At 43.0% G+C, this 16,113-nt stretch overlaps 1 protein-coding gene across 1 annotated transcript in view; it reads left to right on the top strand.

The window, feature by feature from the left end:
- col27a1a (collagen, type XXVII, alpha 1a) overlaps positions 1–16,113 on the top strand; it is a 79,952-nt gene that overhangs the window by 61,086 nt on the left and 2,753 nt on the right. The window contains exons 30-60 of the mRNA XM_069673311.1: positions 36–80; positions 1,579–1,623; positions 1,884–1,937; positions 5,325–5,378; positions 5,657–5,710; positions 5,792–5,845; positions 5,939–5,992; positions 6,107–6,214; positions 6,326–6,379; positions 6,463–6,570; positions 6,681–6,734; positions 8,163–8,216; positions 8,741–8,797; positions 8,906–8,959; positions 9,046–9,099; positions 9,222–9,275; positions 9,787–9,840; positions 9,981–10,088; positions 11,078–11,185; positions 11,345–11,452; positions 11,551–11,604; positions 13,722–13,784; positions 13,872–13,925; positions 14,005–14,040; positions 14,145–14,162; positions 14,281–14,316; positions 14,424–14,450; positions 14,551–14,601; positions 14,688–14,856; positions 14,943–15,052; positions 15,163–15,381. Of these exons, the coding sequence (XP_069529412.1) occupies positions 36–80; positions 1,579–1,623; positions 1,884–1,937; positions 5,325–5,378; positions 5,657–5,710; positions 5,792–5,845; positions 5,939–5,992; positions 6,107–6,214; positions 6,326–6,379; positions 6,463–6,570; positions 6,681–6,734; positions 8,163–8,216; positions 8,741–8,797; positions 8,906–8,959; positions 9,046–9,099; positions 9,222–9,275; positions 9,787–9,840; positions 9,981–10,088; positions 11,078–11,185; positions 11,345–11,452; positions 11,551–11,604; positions 13,722–13,784; positions 13,872–13,925; positions 14,005–14,040; positions 14,145–14,162; positions 14,281–14,316; positions 14,424–14,450; positions 14,551–14,601; positions 14,688–14,856; positions 14,943–15,052; positions 15,163–15,381 (2,172 nt within the window). The remainder of the gene's footprint in view (positions 1–35; positions 81–1,578; positions 1,624–1,883; positions 1,938–5,324; positions 5,379–5,656; positions 5,711–5,791; positions 5,846–5,938; positions 5,993–6,106; positions 6,215–6,325; positions 6,380–6,462; positions 6,571–6,680; positions 6,735–8,162; positions 8,217–8,740; positions 8,798–8,905; positions 8,960–9,045; positions 9,100–9,221; positions 9,276–9,786; positions 9,841–9,980; positions 10,089–11,077; positions 11,186–11,344; positions 11,453–11,550; positions 11,605–13,721; positions 13,785–13,871; positions 13,926–14,004; positions 14,041–14,144; positions 14,163–14,280; positions 14,317–14,423; positions 14,451–14,550; positions 14,602–14,687; positions 14,857–14,942; positions 15,053–15,162; positions 15,382–16,113) is intronic.

Raw genomic sequence — 16,113 nt, 5'->3', positions numbered from 1 at the left:
GCACGGCTATCTCTCATCCGTCCCTCTCTCCGCAGGGTTCTGACGGTCCTCCAGGAAAGTTAGGGTTCCCTGGACCACAGGTAAAGCACTGGGGTACTGTTCTGCTTTTCCGCTCCTTCCTCTCGTATATTTTTTGGTGCTTATGTTCCTCCGGAGAGGCGAGGCATTAGAGTGATTTAGAAGACCTACATGATACCAGCAGCGTGGAGGCCAGCAGTCAGACACAACGTATTGCTTTGGAGGAGATAGCTTTCCTGCGGAGGTTTCTACAGACGGACTGTGGGACAGCATTACATACATGGCAGCTGGATGCTTTCTGGTGGAATTATTTGCCTGCATTCAAACTTAACTTCTGAAAACTATTTGTGCATATTTTGCGGCAAGTTCTAATGATCTTGTAGGGTCAATACATTCACTTTGGGGCGCATAGAAAGATGCTTAGTATGGCCGACTTTGATTGACCTTCTTTTTATAGTACCGTAATGGCAGTGGCAATTTTATTCATAGCACTGATTCATTCCAAGTACGTTTTTATAGAGATCAGGGGTCTCCACGGGTCAGTAGAGTTGCAAACAACTCGTTCCCGTCACACTGCACGTTTATAGTATGCCGGGAAGCATACAATAAACGTGCAAGAAAGGAAGAAAGGAATATAAAATCACAGTGTCCAAACGTTCAGTAAAGCAGCGTGTGGCCCCCGAAGGCGACTCTTGACTGACCACCGTCTGACCTTGTTGCGTACCCACGCTTAAAGTTACCATGGTAGCCAACATAAACACATATTTTTTAAAGAAACAGTACACAGAAGGCGATCAATACAGCTTGTATTGGGCTTAAAATTAGAACAAAAAAACTTTTTTTTAAATAGGTATAGAGAGGAGGAAAGGTTTTTATAGCTGGTTAATTTATTTATTTATTTATTCTCTCTCTTTCTCTCTTTTCTTTGCCATTGACACTGGGTGGTTATTTGGGTTTTAAAAACAAACTTGGGAATGTTTTAGTTATAAGTAGGTAAGGGTTAGGGGAAAAAAGTTTATACTTTTTGAACATGTGCTGTTTGCTTTGTGTTAAATTTTGCAGTAGAAACTGTCTCGGTTTACTTTTCATATTTTAATCGTTATTTTTGTTTTTTTGGTCTATTTCATTTTATAAACAAGTTTAAAATAAACAAAAAAAAATGTAGGTATAAACATGATAACTTAAGAAAACCTCTGCACACCTGAATTGTGAAAGGCGCGTCGGAGGGAGGCGCAGTCTTGAAACGTCCGAAACGTCAACGATATGAAATACATATCAGCAACAAGCGAGACAGTATTTTTTACCGAATGTATCACGTATAAACACGATAACATAGGTAACATTGGAAACATAAATGTAAGAATATAAAAGGATGAGAATAATGCACACAATGTTCATTAAATAGACCAAACACGGCTATAACAATCCAAAAACATGTAACCAACAGTACAAGAAGCAGGCGCTAACATATAACACGCACACAAACACATTTCAGCATCATTGATCATCAGCTAATTCTCCATCTCTTCCTGTCTTTCTTCCTTTATTGTGTCCCTGCAGGGGAAGATCGGAGAGACGGGGGAGACTGGGCCTAAAGGTTTTCCTGTGAGTTCACTCTTTACCTGCACAGACGAACGCCATAACAGCAAGCCTTTTATTTCACTTACTATCAAATGTATCTAAATACTGTATAACAGTGTTATAGCTTAATCGCTGATGCATATTGGAATCTATTAAACGCCTCATGTGCTGTGTTTGACATCAATCCTGCAGAAGATTAATAACGGCAAAAGTTCTGTATGTAGTGCGAGACAATGTTTGTGCATGTGCTTGTGTTCTATACTCACTCACCCGCCTGTCTGCAGGGTATCCAAGGGCCTTCAGGACCACCAGGGGACAAGGGAATACCAGGCGTGCCGGTACGACCCTCCAACACTCTCTGTCCTTTCATATATTTCTCTTTCTTACCTTCTCGTCTGCCTCATTCTTTTCCCCCTCCCTACTGTCTGTGTTGAAAATAGATTTTTATTTTGCAGTATTCCTACTCCAGGTCATCAAACTTCTCTCTCTCCATATTTCATACTAAGCAGTTTTATTAGCTTGTCTTTGGCAACAGACAGCACCGTAGTCCTCTCTGCCCGGCTCCAAAACATCACAGCCAGGAGAAAGTTTATGAGACACGTTTTAGTGCGTATTAAGAATATATATTCGCCTGTATTAAATGTTTCCTCCGAAGGGGCCAGGGAGTTGTCTCATCCTTCATGCATGCGTTCAGTAGTGGTGGGAGAGTGAACTGTGAGCATGCTGGCCGACAGATTTAATAGACATTTTTTAGAATAGGAACACTTATTAATAGAAGTGTAAAACGCTGAACTTGTAGGGAAAGTGTGTGTGATTATTGCCTTAATGGATAAAACCATTCCTATAAAACAGTTTCTGTCCTTTATGTGGTTTTATTTTATGTGCATTAAAACAAGCAGAACGGCAGAATAAAATTTGTCAGTATTCATGCGCACTTAATTTAGCTCGGCAATATAAGAAATTCTCTCTTTGTTTTTAATGGTATGAATTAATCACAGGCTCTTCTCAGTTTGCTGTTCAATTAAATGAGAATATCAGGCCATCACTAAAAACAATTCAGCTCCATCCAATTAACACACAAGAGGGAGTGATGTTATACTGAATATCAGCACTGCTTTGATCAGATAATCACAGCCGTGCTGATATTCAGTATAACATCACAACCTCAAGTGTGATATTGCTTTTATACAACAGTGGCAAATAGTAGTAAACAGTAACAATACATTTTTTTGCTCCACCAACTCAACTAGTTCCACAACTTAACTGAAACTGGACTGTTGTTGCCGAGCAACCCAAACATTCTCCTGCACTCTGTGTCTACAGGTTACCACAGATCAGATGTTTTTATCATGTACGTTTAGCTGTAATTTATCAGCCAGTGAAATAAGTCTGCTATGTGATTCAGAGGTACCAGCTTGACTAATGTAGACGTACACGGTCTGCCGTAGTGTTAACTAACAGTATTCAGAACACCTGGCTGAGGCGGAGTGATACATACAGTGAAAAGTCCCAGGGATGTTATACTCTATATCAGCACTCATGCCTCTCGTCCAATCAGATTACTTGGTCAGAACTGACTGTACACACTTTTTTAGTATTAAAGCATCTGAAGGAATTTTCCGAAACATCAAAGTACACAATGATTAGATATGAGGACTTTATACAAAATCAATATTATTAGTTATGCCTATTCATACTTTTCAGTCATGTGACACGGCGTGTAGATATACTTGGGCCCTGGAGGGCAAAACAATGGAGCAAGATGGCAGCTCCCACTGGACTCTCCGTAGAGAGCTGGTCAATTTTCCTCCTAGTTTCTTGTGAATCTTTCAAACACCTATCAGCGAATGAAAAATAAAGATATGAAGACAAACTTGTGATCCATATTCAGCACCAGTGGCCGTGTGTCGGTCATTAAAAACCAGCCAGAGCTCCACTTCGGCGATGTTTACATATATCTTGTGGAGAATCTGTGACCTTACACTGCCACTGTCACTGACATTGCAATGATTTGCAAATCATTGCATTGTGAGTTTGTTTACGTCTAACACAGCATCCAAACTCTTTAGCTAACTTTAGCTAACAGTAGTGACACTCATCAAGGCCACCGGAGTTGGTTGCCTCGGCCCACAACAACAAACCATGTCAGAACGATTTCGTAAAGATATGATTCATGGCTCAAAATACAATCATTAATATGCCAAGTGTTTACTTGACATTACCTTTGATGAAGTGTTGGCTGCAATCTGCGTGTATTTTGACGGCTGCCATTGTTTGCCCTCCCCTGGGACAGAAGCATGTTTAATGGATGGAATCCACAATCTCCTCCTTTCAGGGTTTTCTTTTTCAGACGGGATTCTATAAAAACACAGCCCAGTCTCGTCTCCTCGTCGGTTTGTACGTCCCATTGCACAACAACTATCCGGCATTTTGGCCAGGCAGTGCATCCAGAGCCAAGACTGTGTACACATGACACTGATTAATGTGCGGTTGGCTTGTCCACGATCAACAATAGCCAGAGAGATCTTACTTTTTATGATTATTAAATGAGATGTGATGTTCGGCTTTTGGCTAGACAACGGGAATCACTCGAATCAAAAGCTGGCGGGCAGCCGAAGACCTCATTGTTTTCCCCCGAAGGACGTGACGTCACATGAAAGCTACAAATACCAGTCGAGTCTCGAGTCCCCAGTGTTCGTGTTCAAGTCCGAGTCCGAGTCATACTGAGTCCAAGTCCAAGCCTGAGTCCTAAGGTTGAAAATTGCACAAAAATGCACTGTGGTGAAGTGATGAGAAACACCCCGCGACCTCACCGGACATCTTGGACTCAGTGGTTGAGTCACTTTTGAGGCTAACGTTAATGTTGCCTTTGATGGCAAAACACACGATTCATGGCGCCTCTTTAGGAACTGTTGCCAGACAAGACAGCTTGTTAACGCTAATGCAGGTGAACACACGTGCCAGCCCTCTGCAAAAAAACAGTCCATATCAATAAATAAGTCCTTCTCTCCGTCTTCCGAGCCAGAATGCAGTCGATGCGCGAGTCCAATTCATCAGTGCTCGAGTTGGTCTTGAGTTGGAGTGCTGGACTTGAGTTCGACAACACTGCAGCTTTTTATACGTAAAGTGAACAGACAGAATTTTAAATGTAATTTGGTTTGTTTCGGTGACATTAGCATTTAATAGATAATCAACCGCATTATTATGTCAACTGCAAGCTATAGAGTATGTGTTTGTTTTTCTTTCTACTTAGTTTCCTGTTATCTACAAATAAAGTTTTTTGTTGTTTCACCCCTCCCTCCCTCCCAAATCGCTCTTCATTATCTCATCTATTGTTGTGCACAGCTGCTTTCACTGATAGACAATACACTCTACTGTTTCTTCTCTGGGCTCCGAACCAGCAGTGTGCATTAAAGACCACACCGGTGACTTCAGCTATAACATTGCTATTTGGACATGATGCAAGTCGACCAGGCGGCAAACACTGCTCGTATGCACTCACATCAGATAAAGGCGTTGTCATGGCAAAGCCTCCGTGTTTTAAAGTGTAATTAGTGACCAGGCGGTGCGTCCAGAGCCAGACTGCGTACACATGATACTGATTTATGTGCGCTTGGCTTGTCCGCGATCAACAATAGCCAGAGAGATAATTACTTTTTATGATTATTAAATGAGCTGTGATGTTCGGCTTTTACTCACTCAAGTGTTTGTGTTGTCATCTTTAGGGACCACCGGGGCCGCCAGGGACGGTGGGACCGTTGGGAGAAATTGGTCAAAAGGTGAGACACGCCCAGACACGTGCACGCAGGCACATGGTGTTAATTGTAAAGACTAAACGATTTAACATGTGACATCTGTTGCTCACCTTTTCACACTTAATCAAACCTTCTCCGTCCAAGTAAGTGATTAACACACATTACAAAGGTGTTTTCTCTCTCCTGACAGTAACTAATGGAACTCACTGCTGACTTATTGTTCGTATCTAAAGCCAAAGAGCCGTGAGCCCTTCTTTTTTGTCCAAGATCATTCATCATTTTCCTTTCCTCCAACCTCTCAGGGTCCTCCAGGCAAGGTGGGAGAACTAGGACTGCCGGGCGAGCCAGGGGAGAAGGTGAGAAAGACCGATATTTCATGCCTTATTTGATAACTTATATCGTCTGTGCCGTGATGCTCATGTGTCTGTGTGTGTCAGGGAGCTATCGGAGCTGTTGGGAACATCGGAGAGCAGGGACTAATCGGACCTCGGGTACGTTTAGAAGCTTTAAACGTATGAGATATTTTGCCGTCCGTGCAGGTGGATCTATTTATCTCATTAACATTGGCATGTGTGTGATAACAGGGAGAGTTAGGCCTGGAGGGAGAAGCTGGTCCAGCCGGTCCTGATGGAGCCAAGGTGACATGTTTTTCCAAAATATCTTTCACGCCAACTACGAAACTCGTCGATGTGCTTCAGGAGTAGTTTAAAATTTCTCAAGCAAAATGTTCTCTTTTCTTGGTGTATGCTCAGGGTGACAAAGGCGACATGGGTCAGGAGGGCGACCAAGGAGAAAAAGGTGAAACTGGGCTAAAGGGAAAGGAGGGCCCGCTTGGAAGTCCTGGGCTCACCGGCGTCAGAGTAAGTGGTCTCTCTTTTAATCAAATTCATACTCGCATATTTTAAAACAGCTTTTCCACACTCCCTCAACTCCCATCCTGAGCTGTTTCTTCATTCGTTTTCTCTCTGAAGGGTCCAGAAGGGAAACCTGGCAAAATCGGGGAGAGAGGCAAACTGGGCCCGAAGGTATTAACGTCAAATCTCTGGTGTATTACATAGAAGTCATTTGTCACCAGCGAATCTGAAACATGTATTTCGTGTACGTTCAGGGTGCAAAAGGTCAACAAGGTCACCTCGGCGAGACTGGGACGGTGGGGAAGATCGGACCTCCTGGTTTTGTCGGGCAGAAGGGGTCCAGAGGAACCATTGGACACGTGGTAAAGTGGAACAGTAATGATTCAGATATTTATCACTCATATTGGAAATCACATCTAATGGTCTAAATTACGTCTGCTGTGACTGAAGATGCAACATTTTTTGTCTTTAGGGCGCGCCTGGTCGGATGGGTCAGCAGGGGGAAACTGGTCTTGCAGGTTATGAGGTAAGATGACCTTACATGAGTGTCTGCATGTAGACTTGCATTAACGACCAGCTCCAGTCATGATTTAAGACATGTAAAATGCTCTGCTTGAAATAATAAATTGTGTCTGATATGCTTTTTTCTGCAGAATGTTTAATTACCTTGTAGAAATCCTCCCAAAGCATCTCCTCCTTCTCCCTCATTAAAAATTCCTGAATCTGAAAAGGCCCCGCCCACTATGCACATTTTCAACCACCCCTTCCAGCATGAAAACAAAACACGTCTCTGCCATCGTTTAGCGCTAACTTGTTCAAACTTAGCTAGCTTGAAATGTAGTCATTAGTAGTAGTAAAGTTAACGTTAGTAGTCAGTCGTGAGTTTGCAAAAATTACGATGCCGGTTACAGCTGGCTCGCCAAAGTGGCCGCCATAGGTTACACATAATGATACGCATAGCATCACCCCGTCCATTAACGGGATTGGCTCCTTAGGTTTGTGACGTCACAAACCTGCCAATCTGAAAACGTGTTGTTCAGCCTGTCCTTGGTACACTGCAGTTTAAAAACAGACAGGCCCATTCATGGAGATGACTGCTGATGTTGTCCCTGATATGTCTTGTAGCACATGAAGAACACCACATGGAGATGTTTACAAGGTTAAACACTGGATTCTCACTTGAGGGGGTCTTTAATGTTTAATAAATCTGTTATGGTCTCATGTAATCTCGGATTCCCATCGGCTGTAGTCTGACGATGATATAGCCTCTTGGGACGGTGAATATGCCGGGGCGGTTAGCAATAAACTACTTCCTTTTCTGCATGCTGCATTGTTACAGAAAGAGAAACTGTTTCCTTGTGATTTACTTTAATTAATTGGTCTTAAGTTTGCTGAAATTTCGACATCATGATGCAGATTAGTAAAAAGTAAAAATGCAGCTTTGTCAGGTCTGTCCTCAAGGGGAGAAGAAAACTACTTTCAAAATGCTCGTTTGTTGAAAGGAGGTCGGATCAATCATTTCTGATGCATTCAAGGAAGTTGGGAAATCTGAACGCTGAGCGGCTTTCATGACACCGCGTCAGGGGAATTTATCTCAAGTTGAATTTTAGCTCTAGAACAGATTGTTAGCTGTTAGCATGCAGATGTCTGTGTATAGAGACTAATTAGAAGCTAAATCATTGTCAGATGACGTTGATGGGAGCCGGGATGTCATTACGGCGGATTACGCTCCGCCTGCTTTTTCTCTCCGCACGGACTGTTTTTCCTGCATACGCCGCAGCCTGCTGCTACGTGATTGGTCAATATTACTCGGACTACAAGCGTACTACAAACGGAAACCAGAACACTTGCCGTCCCTAAAATCCACGACCCTGCCTACAGATTCTACATCTCTATATAGAATCTGTAGATATTATGGTCTCATGTAACATGTAACCTGTGTCTGTCTCTGCAGGGCCATCAGGGACCACAGGGCCCCATGGGGTCTCCAGGACCAAAAGGTGAAAAGGTACACCTCGTTTACTTATGTGTAACACCCATCTCCTCCTCTTTACATTCAGTTTCTTTTTTTTCTTTTTTTTGCCTTTTGTGCCTTTATTGAGAGACAGGACAGTGGATAGTGTTGGAAACAGGGTAAGAGAGAGAGTGGGGATGACAGGCAGCAATTGGCCGAGGGTGGGAGTCGAGCCCGGGGGCCTTTTACCTTCAGTTCCTGTCCCCGAGCATATCGTAGCACCAGATGGATTCTCAACAAAACACCTTAAAGTTGATAACACCAAATGTTTTTCACTGAGCCATGAAAAAAGCATCCCACAATGCACCTCTCTCTCTGTTTAAGCAGCCTGTTCTGATAAACCTTGTTTTGGTACTGTTGTGCCTTCACACACAGACGACATGCTGTTAATATATCACAGAGAGAAGTGATTTTATTGAACACTTTAGGGGATGTTTCAAGAGCTGGATTCAGTGCACTCAAACATTCAGAATGTGCAGCTTGTATTTAAAACTTCTTCTCTTTTCTTTTACCTGCAGGGCGAGCAGGGAGACGATGGGAAAGTCGAGGGTCCTCCTGGTCCTCCAGGTGACATCGTAAGTCACACCTGACTTACTTCCTCCCTTCTTCCTCTGGTTTTTCTGCTGTCAGGCTGCAGAAATCGTATAATTTGCAGTTTACTTATATATTTCTTGTGTTTTCAGGGTCCTTTTGGTGACAGAGGAGAGAGAGGGGAATCAGGAGATCCGGGGTACAAAGTAGGTACCATCAATCCAGGTTTATTTTTAATGATTCATTCTGGTTTTTTGGTCAGCGGAGTTCATATTTCGTTATCCTGTTTCAGGGTCAAGTCGGGGTGGATGGAGAGAGAGGACGGCCTGGAGCTCCTGGACTACCTGTGAGTGTCAAAACCTGTGATTTCCACACACAGCGCTGTCATTAAGTCTAAATAAACAACCAGCAGGCGCGCTCACACATGTTGTCTTTACATGCTTTCATTAACGTGCCCGACGGTTTCAGGGACATCCTGGACCTCGCGGGCAGCAAGGACCCAAAGGGGCCAAAGGAGACCAAGTAAGGATGAAAACATAAACATGAAGTGTGTTTGCTTCCTGTGGTAGAGGATGTTTGCGTGTTTGAACAGTTTAAAAGTAGACAGTCTTATCTATTGTCTGTATTGCATTAGGTATAGTCTAAACACACATTTAAATATCATGAGAGCTTAAACAAGAGGGTGTCCAATTTTTTCTGTGGTGTCAGCTGAATGTCAGGGTACTCAACTCCAAAAAAGAGCATTATGTGACCTATTTTTATCACCTTAAACACTTAAATATCAACAACAATATTAACAGAACATAAGCATGTCTCTGGCATAGTGAGAAATTTAGTTAATATAGCAGAAAGCCAACAGAAACATAGCAGAGTTTATTCAACAGCTTTTGAAAGTACATTTACTGTAAATCACTAGAACCTGGTCACATGTTACTGTTGGTCACGGGCAGTAACAGACAAGAACCAGCATACAAAGGACAACAATAACCAATAATAACCTTATCATGTATTTAAACATTTTCTGTTTCTTTAGGGTCAAAAAGGCAAAAAGGGTCTTTCAGGACAAAAAGGAACCAGAGGAACAGAGGTAGGTCCACTGACTCCACACACCTCCTTGCCTTTTATTGTTCTTCATAACAAAACACAAACATTCACACTTTAAACATGTGATTATTATACTTTGAAATGATTCATAAATAAAAGTCTGTTTGTTCTAATTCTCCTCAGGGTGGTGGTGGTCCTCCTGGTCCCAGAGGTGTGGTGGGCCGAGAGGGACAGGAGGGTGTGCCCGGGCAAGATGGAGTCCCAGGAAAGGATGGCAGTAGAGGCATGCCGGTGAGACTAACATTGTCCTTTTTTTTTAGCCTTCGTACACAACACAATTTATCTGTAATTTAATGCGTAATTTCCTGACAGTGAGGCTAAAGGATCATCAATGGGGTCATTAAACTCCGGATGGTTCATCCTCTTGGAATGGTTTTATATTGAATAATGATGTTTCTTGTGTTAAAAGTTGACATTATAACCTGAGATTGTTGCTAAAATAAATCTTAAAGTTATAATCTCAGTTTCGTTCTCTTTGGCGGCACCTTATGGCGTTAAACAGTAATTGCGGGAGCACACTTCCCAGATATCCAGACAGTGTCGCATGTGTGACGTCCACGGTTGGCTCCGGTTGTAACTCTTGATTTTCCTCGCTGACGGTCGCTTTCCTTTTTAGACTGTTTGCCTTCATCTGAGCGTCCAATTTGTTTCTTTTTCTTTGGATTTTCACTTATTGTTGAAGTTGTATCTGTAGTCATCGATCTTTTCTTTGTTTGTTCAGCCATAGTAGATTACTGTTTACTCGCAACACTTGCAGAGAGCGGAAAAGCAGCCGCTTAGCTCCGCCTACCCTCTCTGGCAGACCAACCACTGCTGGGTGATGGAAAACGCGTCACTTACTGGGCGCCGCTTGGGATATTTTTCCACGAATGTCCCACCCAGTCTGTAATACTGCCAATGCAAAGGCTTTGATCAGTGGGCCATAGGCTCAATCACCATTGTGTTACCTCATTCGGCGATAGATAGTGACTTAACATAAATTTATTTAAATGAAAGTCTTTGAGATTTTTACTTTAAAGAGTGCTGAACTGGAAAGGTCTTATCCTCTGGGGAGCATGAATGCATGAAGTGGATTTAATTGGAAGCTGCTCTGGAGATATCGCACTCTGGACCAGAGTGATAAACAGACAAGATATTTAGACTCTTTCAAAACAAGGGTTAGTTTATTGTTTTATTAAGGGATCATTGTGATTCATTCTTCTTTCATGATATGTATCCAGGGGGAACATGGCGATGATGGGGAGGTCGGTCTTACTGGAAAAGGTGGCTCACGCGGTAAAACTGGCGTTCCAGGACTCCCGGGAGATCAGGGGGGCATCGGACAAAAGGTAGGAGGGACGAGTAGAATGTTCCATTAAGGTCAACAATTCATAACAAATGTGATGTTGTCTAAGGGATATGTTGGTATTGTAGCCTTATGGCTGGAGAAATAATACTCCAATTGCACATTAGCGATTTAGTCATATGGTCTTTTTTCATCCATCCAGGGGGAGCGGGGTCTTCGAGGCCAGAGTGGACCTCCAGGGAAAAGAGGCTTCAGAGGAGGGATGGGACTGCCGGGGCTACAGGGAGACCAAGGACCTAAAGGACAACCTGTGAGTGCCACCATCAGACACATAAACAGAAACAGATCCAATATAGACAATAAGTCAGTTTTTACATCTCAGTTTCTGACGACTGAATTCTTTTTCAGGGCGATCCAGGGGTACAAGGATTTCCCGGAATTCTGGGAGTTTTTGGACCCAGGGTATGTTCAGCACCGGACAGCAGCACATTCTCAGCAAATGGTTCACAGAACAAAACATGGCTGTGAAAGTGTAACACTCTCAAAACAGCCACAGACGTTTCAGACTCAACCACCACATGGCCATTAAACCCAGCCTGTGTTTTCATTCTCGATATCCTCCTCTAAAAAGTCGATCCAGTTGTGATGACGGGTAAACAGATGCACGGCGACACAAGCACGCACAACAAAATCTGTTTATCTGTCGCTGAGGGACTACTGAACATACGCTCCTTTTGGATGAGCAGCTGTATTTTATCATTCCTCACTTAGTAATTTAAACTGGGCTGCGTTCCCAGGAAGTGGATCAGACTTTAAATAGTGAGGTCTACAAATATGACAGGTGTAGTCTGGAAGTGGCAACACCTGTCCTTTGCAAAGCGGAGGTTGTCTTGGTGGCATGTTTACTTGCACATGGGTGTGTATTTCTGTGTAAAGTTTATACATCATATACATCATTGGCTTATCTATAAGTATTCAGAATGGAAGCATGTAACTCTGAAGTCTCTCAAATTGACAGGATATTCCCCTACACCAAACCCCATTCACAAAAACAACACTTTTAATCAAGCCATCAAATCCTCACCTCACTTGCTGTGCACTTTCCACAATCATCACTTTTAAGCGCCTGTGTACTCTAATATGTAATTCTGCACGATTTTGAACAATGACACGACTGCTCGTGTGGGGAAAAGTTTCCATCATACATAAACTCATTCCAACTGTGTCTGGTTAGTAAAAAAATCTATCAAATTGAATTAAACTAACTATACAGAACTCAGAGCCAAAGTCTGTTGAGGCAGCTGGAAATCGTCAATGTGGTCAGAGGATGTCAGACGTTCCACGACGAGACGTAGATATAGTTTGAGATACAGAAGGAGCTGGTGTGTGCAAAGCGTGTGTCACGATTATTCCCTGCAAGTAACGGTCTGCCACTGTTTTCTTATGGCGGTCTACATGTCAAACTAAACAGTCAATCAAAAGTCATAGTCAGTACTCAAAGTGTCCGAGACAAGCAAGGCTGAGGCATATTGTTCACACTAATAATGAATGACAGCGTACCTCAAGTATTTTTTGTGGCTCATTTCATTCACCACAGTCAAAGAAACATTTTAAATCAGGCAACTTCAGGTCATAATCAAGTGTGAACACAATCAATATCTGTGCAGTGTGAGCGTGTGGATAATATACAAGATTCTTGCTTTTCATCCATTGTTACATATTTGTAATTTGACAGGAAGTCAAACAAAATGTAACACTGAACATTTACTAAGAACTGACATACATAGTGATACCACTGTTACATGTGTTTGATAGGACAAACATGTATCCTGTGATGGGCTGAGAAAAAGACAAATCTGTTTGTGAAAATGAAGTTTTCATCACATTTGATAAGATAACAAATAATATCGGTATTTTTTTCTTATTTATATTTTTTGGTCATGTGCAGCATGAGCCACTGTCTACTCAATTTCAGCCCCCAAACTGTCAGAAGTTATAGCCCTTTCACACCAAAATTGGCACATTCATCTCCTCTCCTAATGCCAGTGGAGAATACCCCCTGAAATCTGATTGGCCACCCCAAGAACTATGATTGGCTATCTCCCCTGTCAGAGGCGGGGCTTAAGTTCCAACCGCTCCATTGGGCAACACTTATTTCCTACTTTTTCTCTGACTTTTGGAGATACATCTTTTTGGCTCCTTAAATTTCCAAAGATTTATGCCACTCTGCTGTGTTATTATTTTTGATTAAAAAACCTTTACACAGGATTGTAACAACTGTATAATATCTTAATGTTAGCAGTTGAAGCAGACACGATTAGTGAAAACAAATAAGGTAAATAAAAGTACACACTTCTTAATGCCCCCTGTGCATACGTCAGTACCCCAGTTGGGCCACCGCAGTCCAAAAATCCTGGACACGCCCCTGCTGTCCTGTGCGCTCGCAGATCAGTTTCACGGATACTGTTTTGTGTGCTCGTATCACATTAAACGGCGTACATTTTGCCAAACTGTTGACAAGTATTACAGGTCTACAGAGTGTGTAATGTGTGTGTAAATACGTATCACTGCCTTTTCAGGGGCCTCCGGGAGACTTCGGGCCAAAGGGCATACGGGGACCAAAGGGGCCGCAGGGCACAATGGTGAGTAGACCAAAGATCAAGATTACACTAATGAAAGCACTAAGCCGCTTATTATATCCTAATTCTCATGTTTTTTCTCTCCATCAGGGCAGGGGAGGAGTCGCTGGCCCTATAGGAATTATTGGTCCCAATGGCAGCGCAGTATGTTTCCTTTAAACTGATATCATATTTCTCTCTGCCTTTAATCTACAGACAACTGACTGTGTATATTTCTTTACAGGGTCCTAGAGGGGAGAAGGGGAACCGTGGAGAGACTGTAAGTATTCCCAACAATTCTTTTCAGTTTTTTACTCTTAACAGCGTCTACTTGGAGAAAAGCAGATTTGCTGACTATTGTCTTTTCTCTCTGTCTCTGAACAGGGATTGCAAGGACCAAGGGTATGTTTGCATAGTGTGTCTTTCTATATATTATCACAAGTCATACTGTATCATACTGCGGACACTTGATTGACAACATATAAAGTCATCCAGCGTGTTTGTTTTCCTTTTTTAAAAGGGGTCTCCTGGACCTCGTGGACCCCCTGGACTTCCCGTAAGTTTTCCACCTCCACAGACTCAACCTGCCATTGGTCAAACAAACTAAACGTCCGCTTTGAGCTGCATGATTCATGTCTAATGAGCTCTTCTTTTTCTTCTCAGGGTCCCCCGGGTGTCCCTCTGTCATTCGTAAGTCATGTTATATTTGCTCATTTGATAACATCCAGCAAGTAGTTAAAATATACTTTAGAAACATCAGACTAAATCAGATTGTGTTATTCTGCTACAGAAAGAAGATGGTGTGTTGTTCATGGATTCACACACCCCACTCAGGACTGAGGTAAGTGGAGTGGCGTCAGTATTTCTCTGTACATTCACATGTTTTGATGCTCTCCAAACATGCTCATCTTTCTGTCTGTCATTTAGCATAAACCAGTGATGGACCTGCCGATGCTGGACCAGGGCGCCGAGATCTTTAAGACCCTCCACTACCTCAGTAACCTGATCCAGAGCCTGAAGAACCCACTGGGCACTCGGGACAACCCCGCCCGCATCTGCAGGGACCTGCACAGCTGTGAACAGAAGTTAAACGATGGTGAGGAAGTGTGTTTTGATGTTAACAGAAACTGAGAAATGTAAGTATCAAAAGACTAATTTTTATGTTTTTGTTTATATGTTTAGGCACTTATTGGATTGACCCTAACCTGGGCTGCTCGTCAGATAAAATAGAAGTCTCCTGTAACTTTACGGGAGGTGGACAGACTTGCCTTAAACCAGTAACAGCATCCAAGGTAAAAAAAATGACATCAGCAAAGTCTACAATTGTAAACAATGGTAAATATTACACACATGAGCACACACCAGACTTGTTAACCGGCGTCTGTTCTGCCTGTTCGAGCAGCCAACAGTCACCGTCGGTCGAGTCCAGATGAACTTCCTGCACCTGCTGAGCTCAGAGGCGGTGCAGCACGTCATCGTCCACTGCCTGAACGTGACGGTGTGGGGGTCAGCTGAGGGTCAGCCGGGGTCCCAGGCGTCTGTGAGATTCAAGGCCTGGAGTGGGGAGGTGTTCGAGGTTGGAGGAGAGCTCGAGCCGGAAGTTTTGGAAGACTCTTGCTGGGTAGGACGACATGATTTTTGACCATTACAGATATAATCTTGAAGATTTTAATTTAATTTAATGTCTGTTAAAGGGCCAGTTCACCGATTTTCAACCTCAGTCCTATCATGCTATTATTGGGAGCTCATGCCATTATGGTAGGAAAACAAATGCAATTTGGCTCTGTGCCTTTGGACGACGCTATCCGCTTCTCCAATGGGCCCTGGAAAACCTCCGCCAGACTACGTAAAACGCATCATCTGACAGAGGCCAGGGAGCTTGCTAAACTACACTTCCTCAATCTAGGACGCCCGCCTCCGATGTCATGTCTCGTTCAAAATCGTCAGGTTTGAAATGTAGACTGCAGACCTGAAGATTTTTTAGACGTTCCACCGGTATATTCTCGTCGTATTTCAGATTCTGTCTCGCTCTGAGCAAAAACAGTACTATTTCACTCCAGCGTCTCTTGCTGGGCCGTTCCTTTCAGAGTGAGGGGCGCAATGCACGCTGGGTGTTGTAGGAATGTAGAATGGGCGAAACCACGAGCTGTTTGTTCAACTTTCTCCACAGCTATGGCGCCAATTTCAAATATCATTGCTTCTATCGATTACAGAGAACACCAGCTTTGACTGACAGTGGCTTTTTCTGGGGGCGAACTGCTCCTTTAAGTCACGATCTATCGCCGAATGAGGTAACATAAAGGTGATTGAGCCTATGGCCCACTGATGAAAGCCTTTGCATTTGCAGTATTAC

The sequence above is a fragment of the Semicossyphus pulcher genome, unplaced genomic scaffold (assembly GCF_022749685.1).
Source record: "Semicossyphus pulcher isolate SPU_LCO1_2020_fin unplaced genomic scaffold, fSemPul1.0.p SCAF_22, whole genome shotgun sequence".
NCBI classification, from domain to species: domain Eukaryota; kingdom Metazoa; phylum Chordata; class Actinopteri; order Labriformes; family Labridae; genus Semicossyphus; species Semicossyphus pulcher.
Note: the sequence above shows the minus strand (reverse complement) of the source record. Positions and strands in the feature narration are given on the sequence as shown.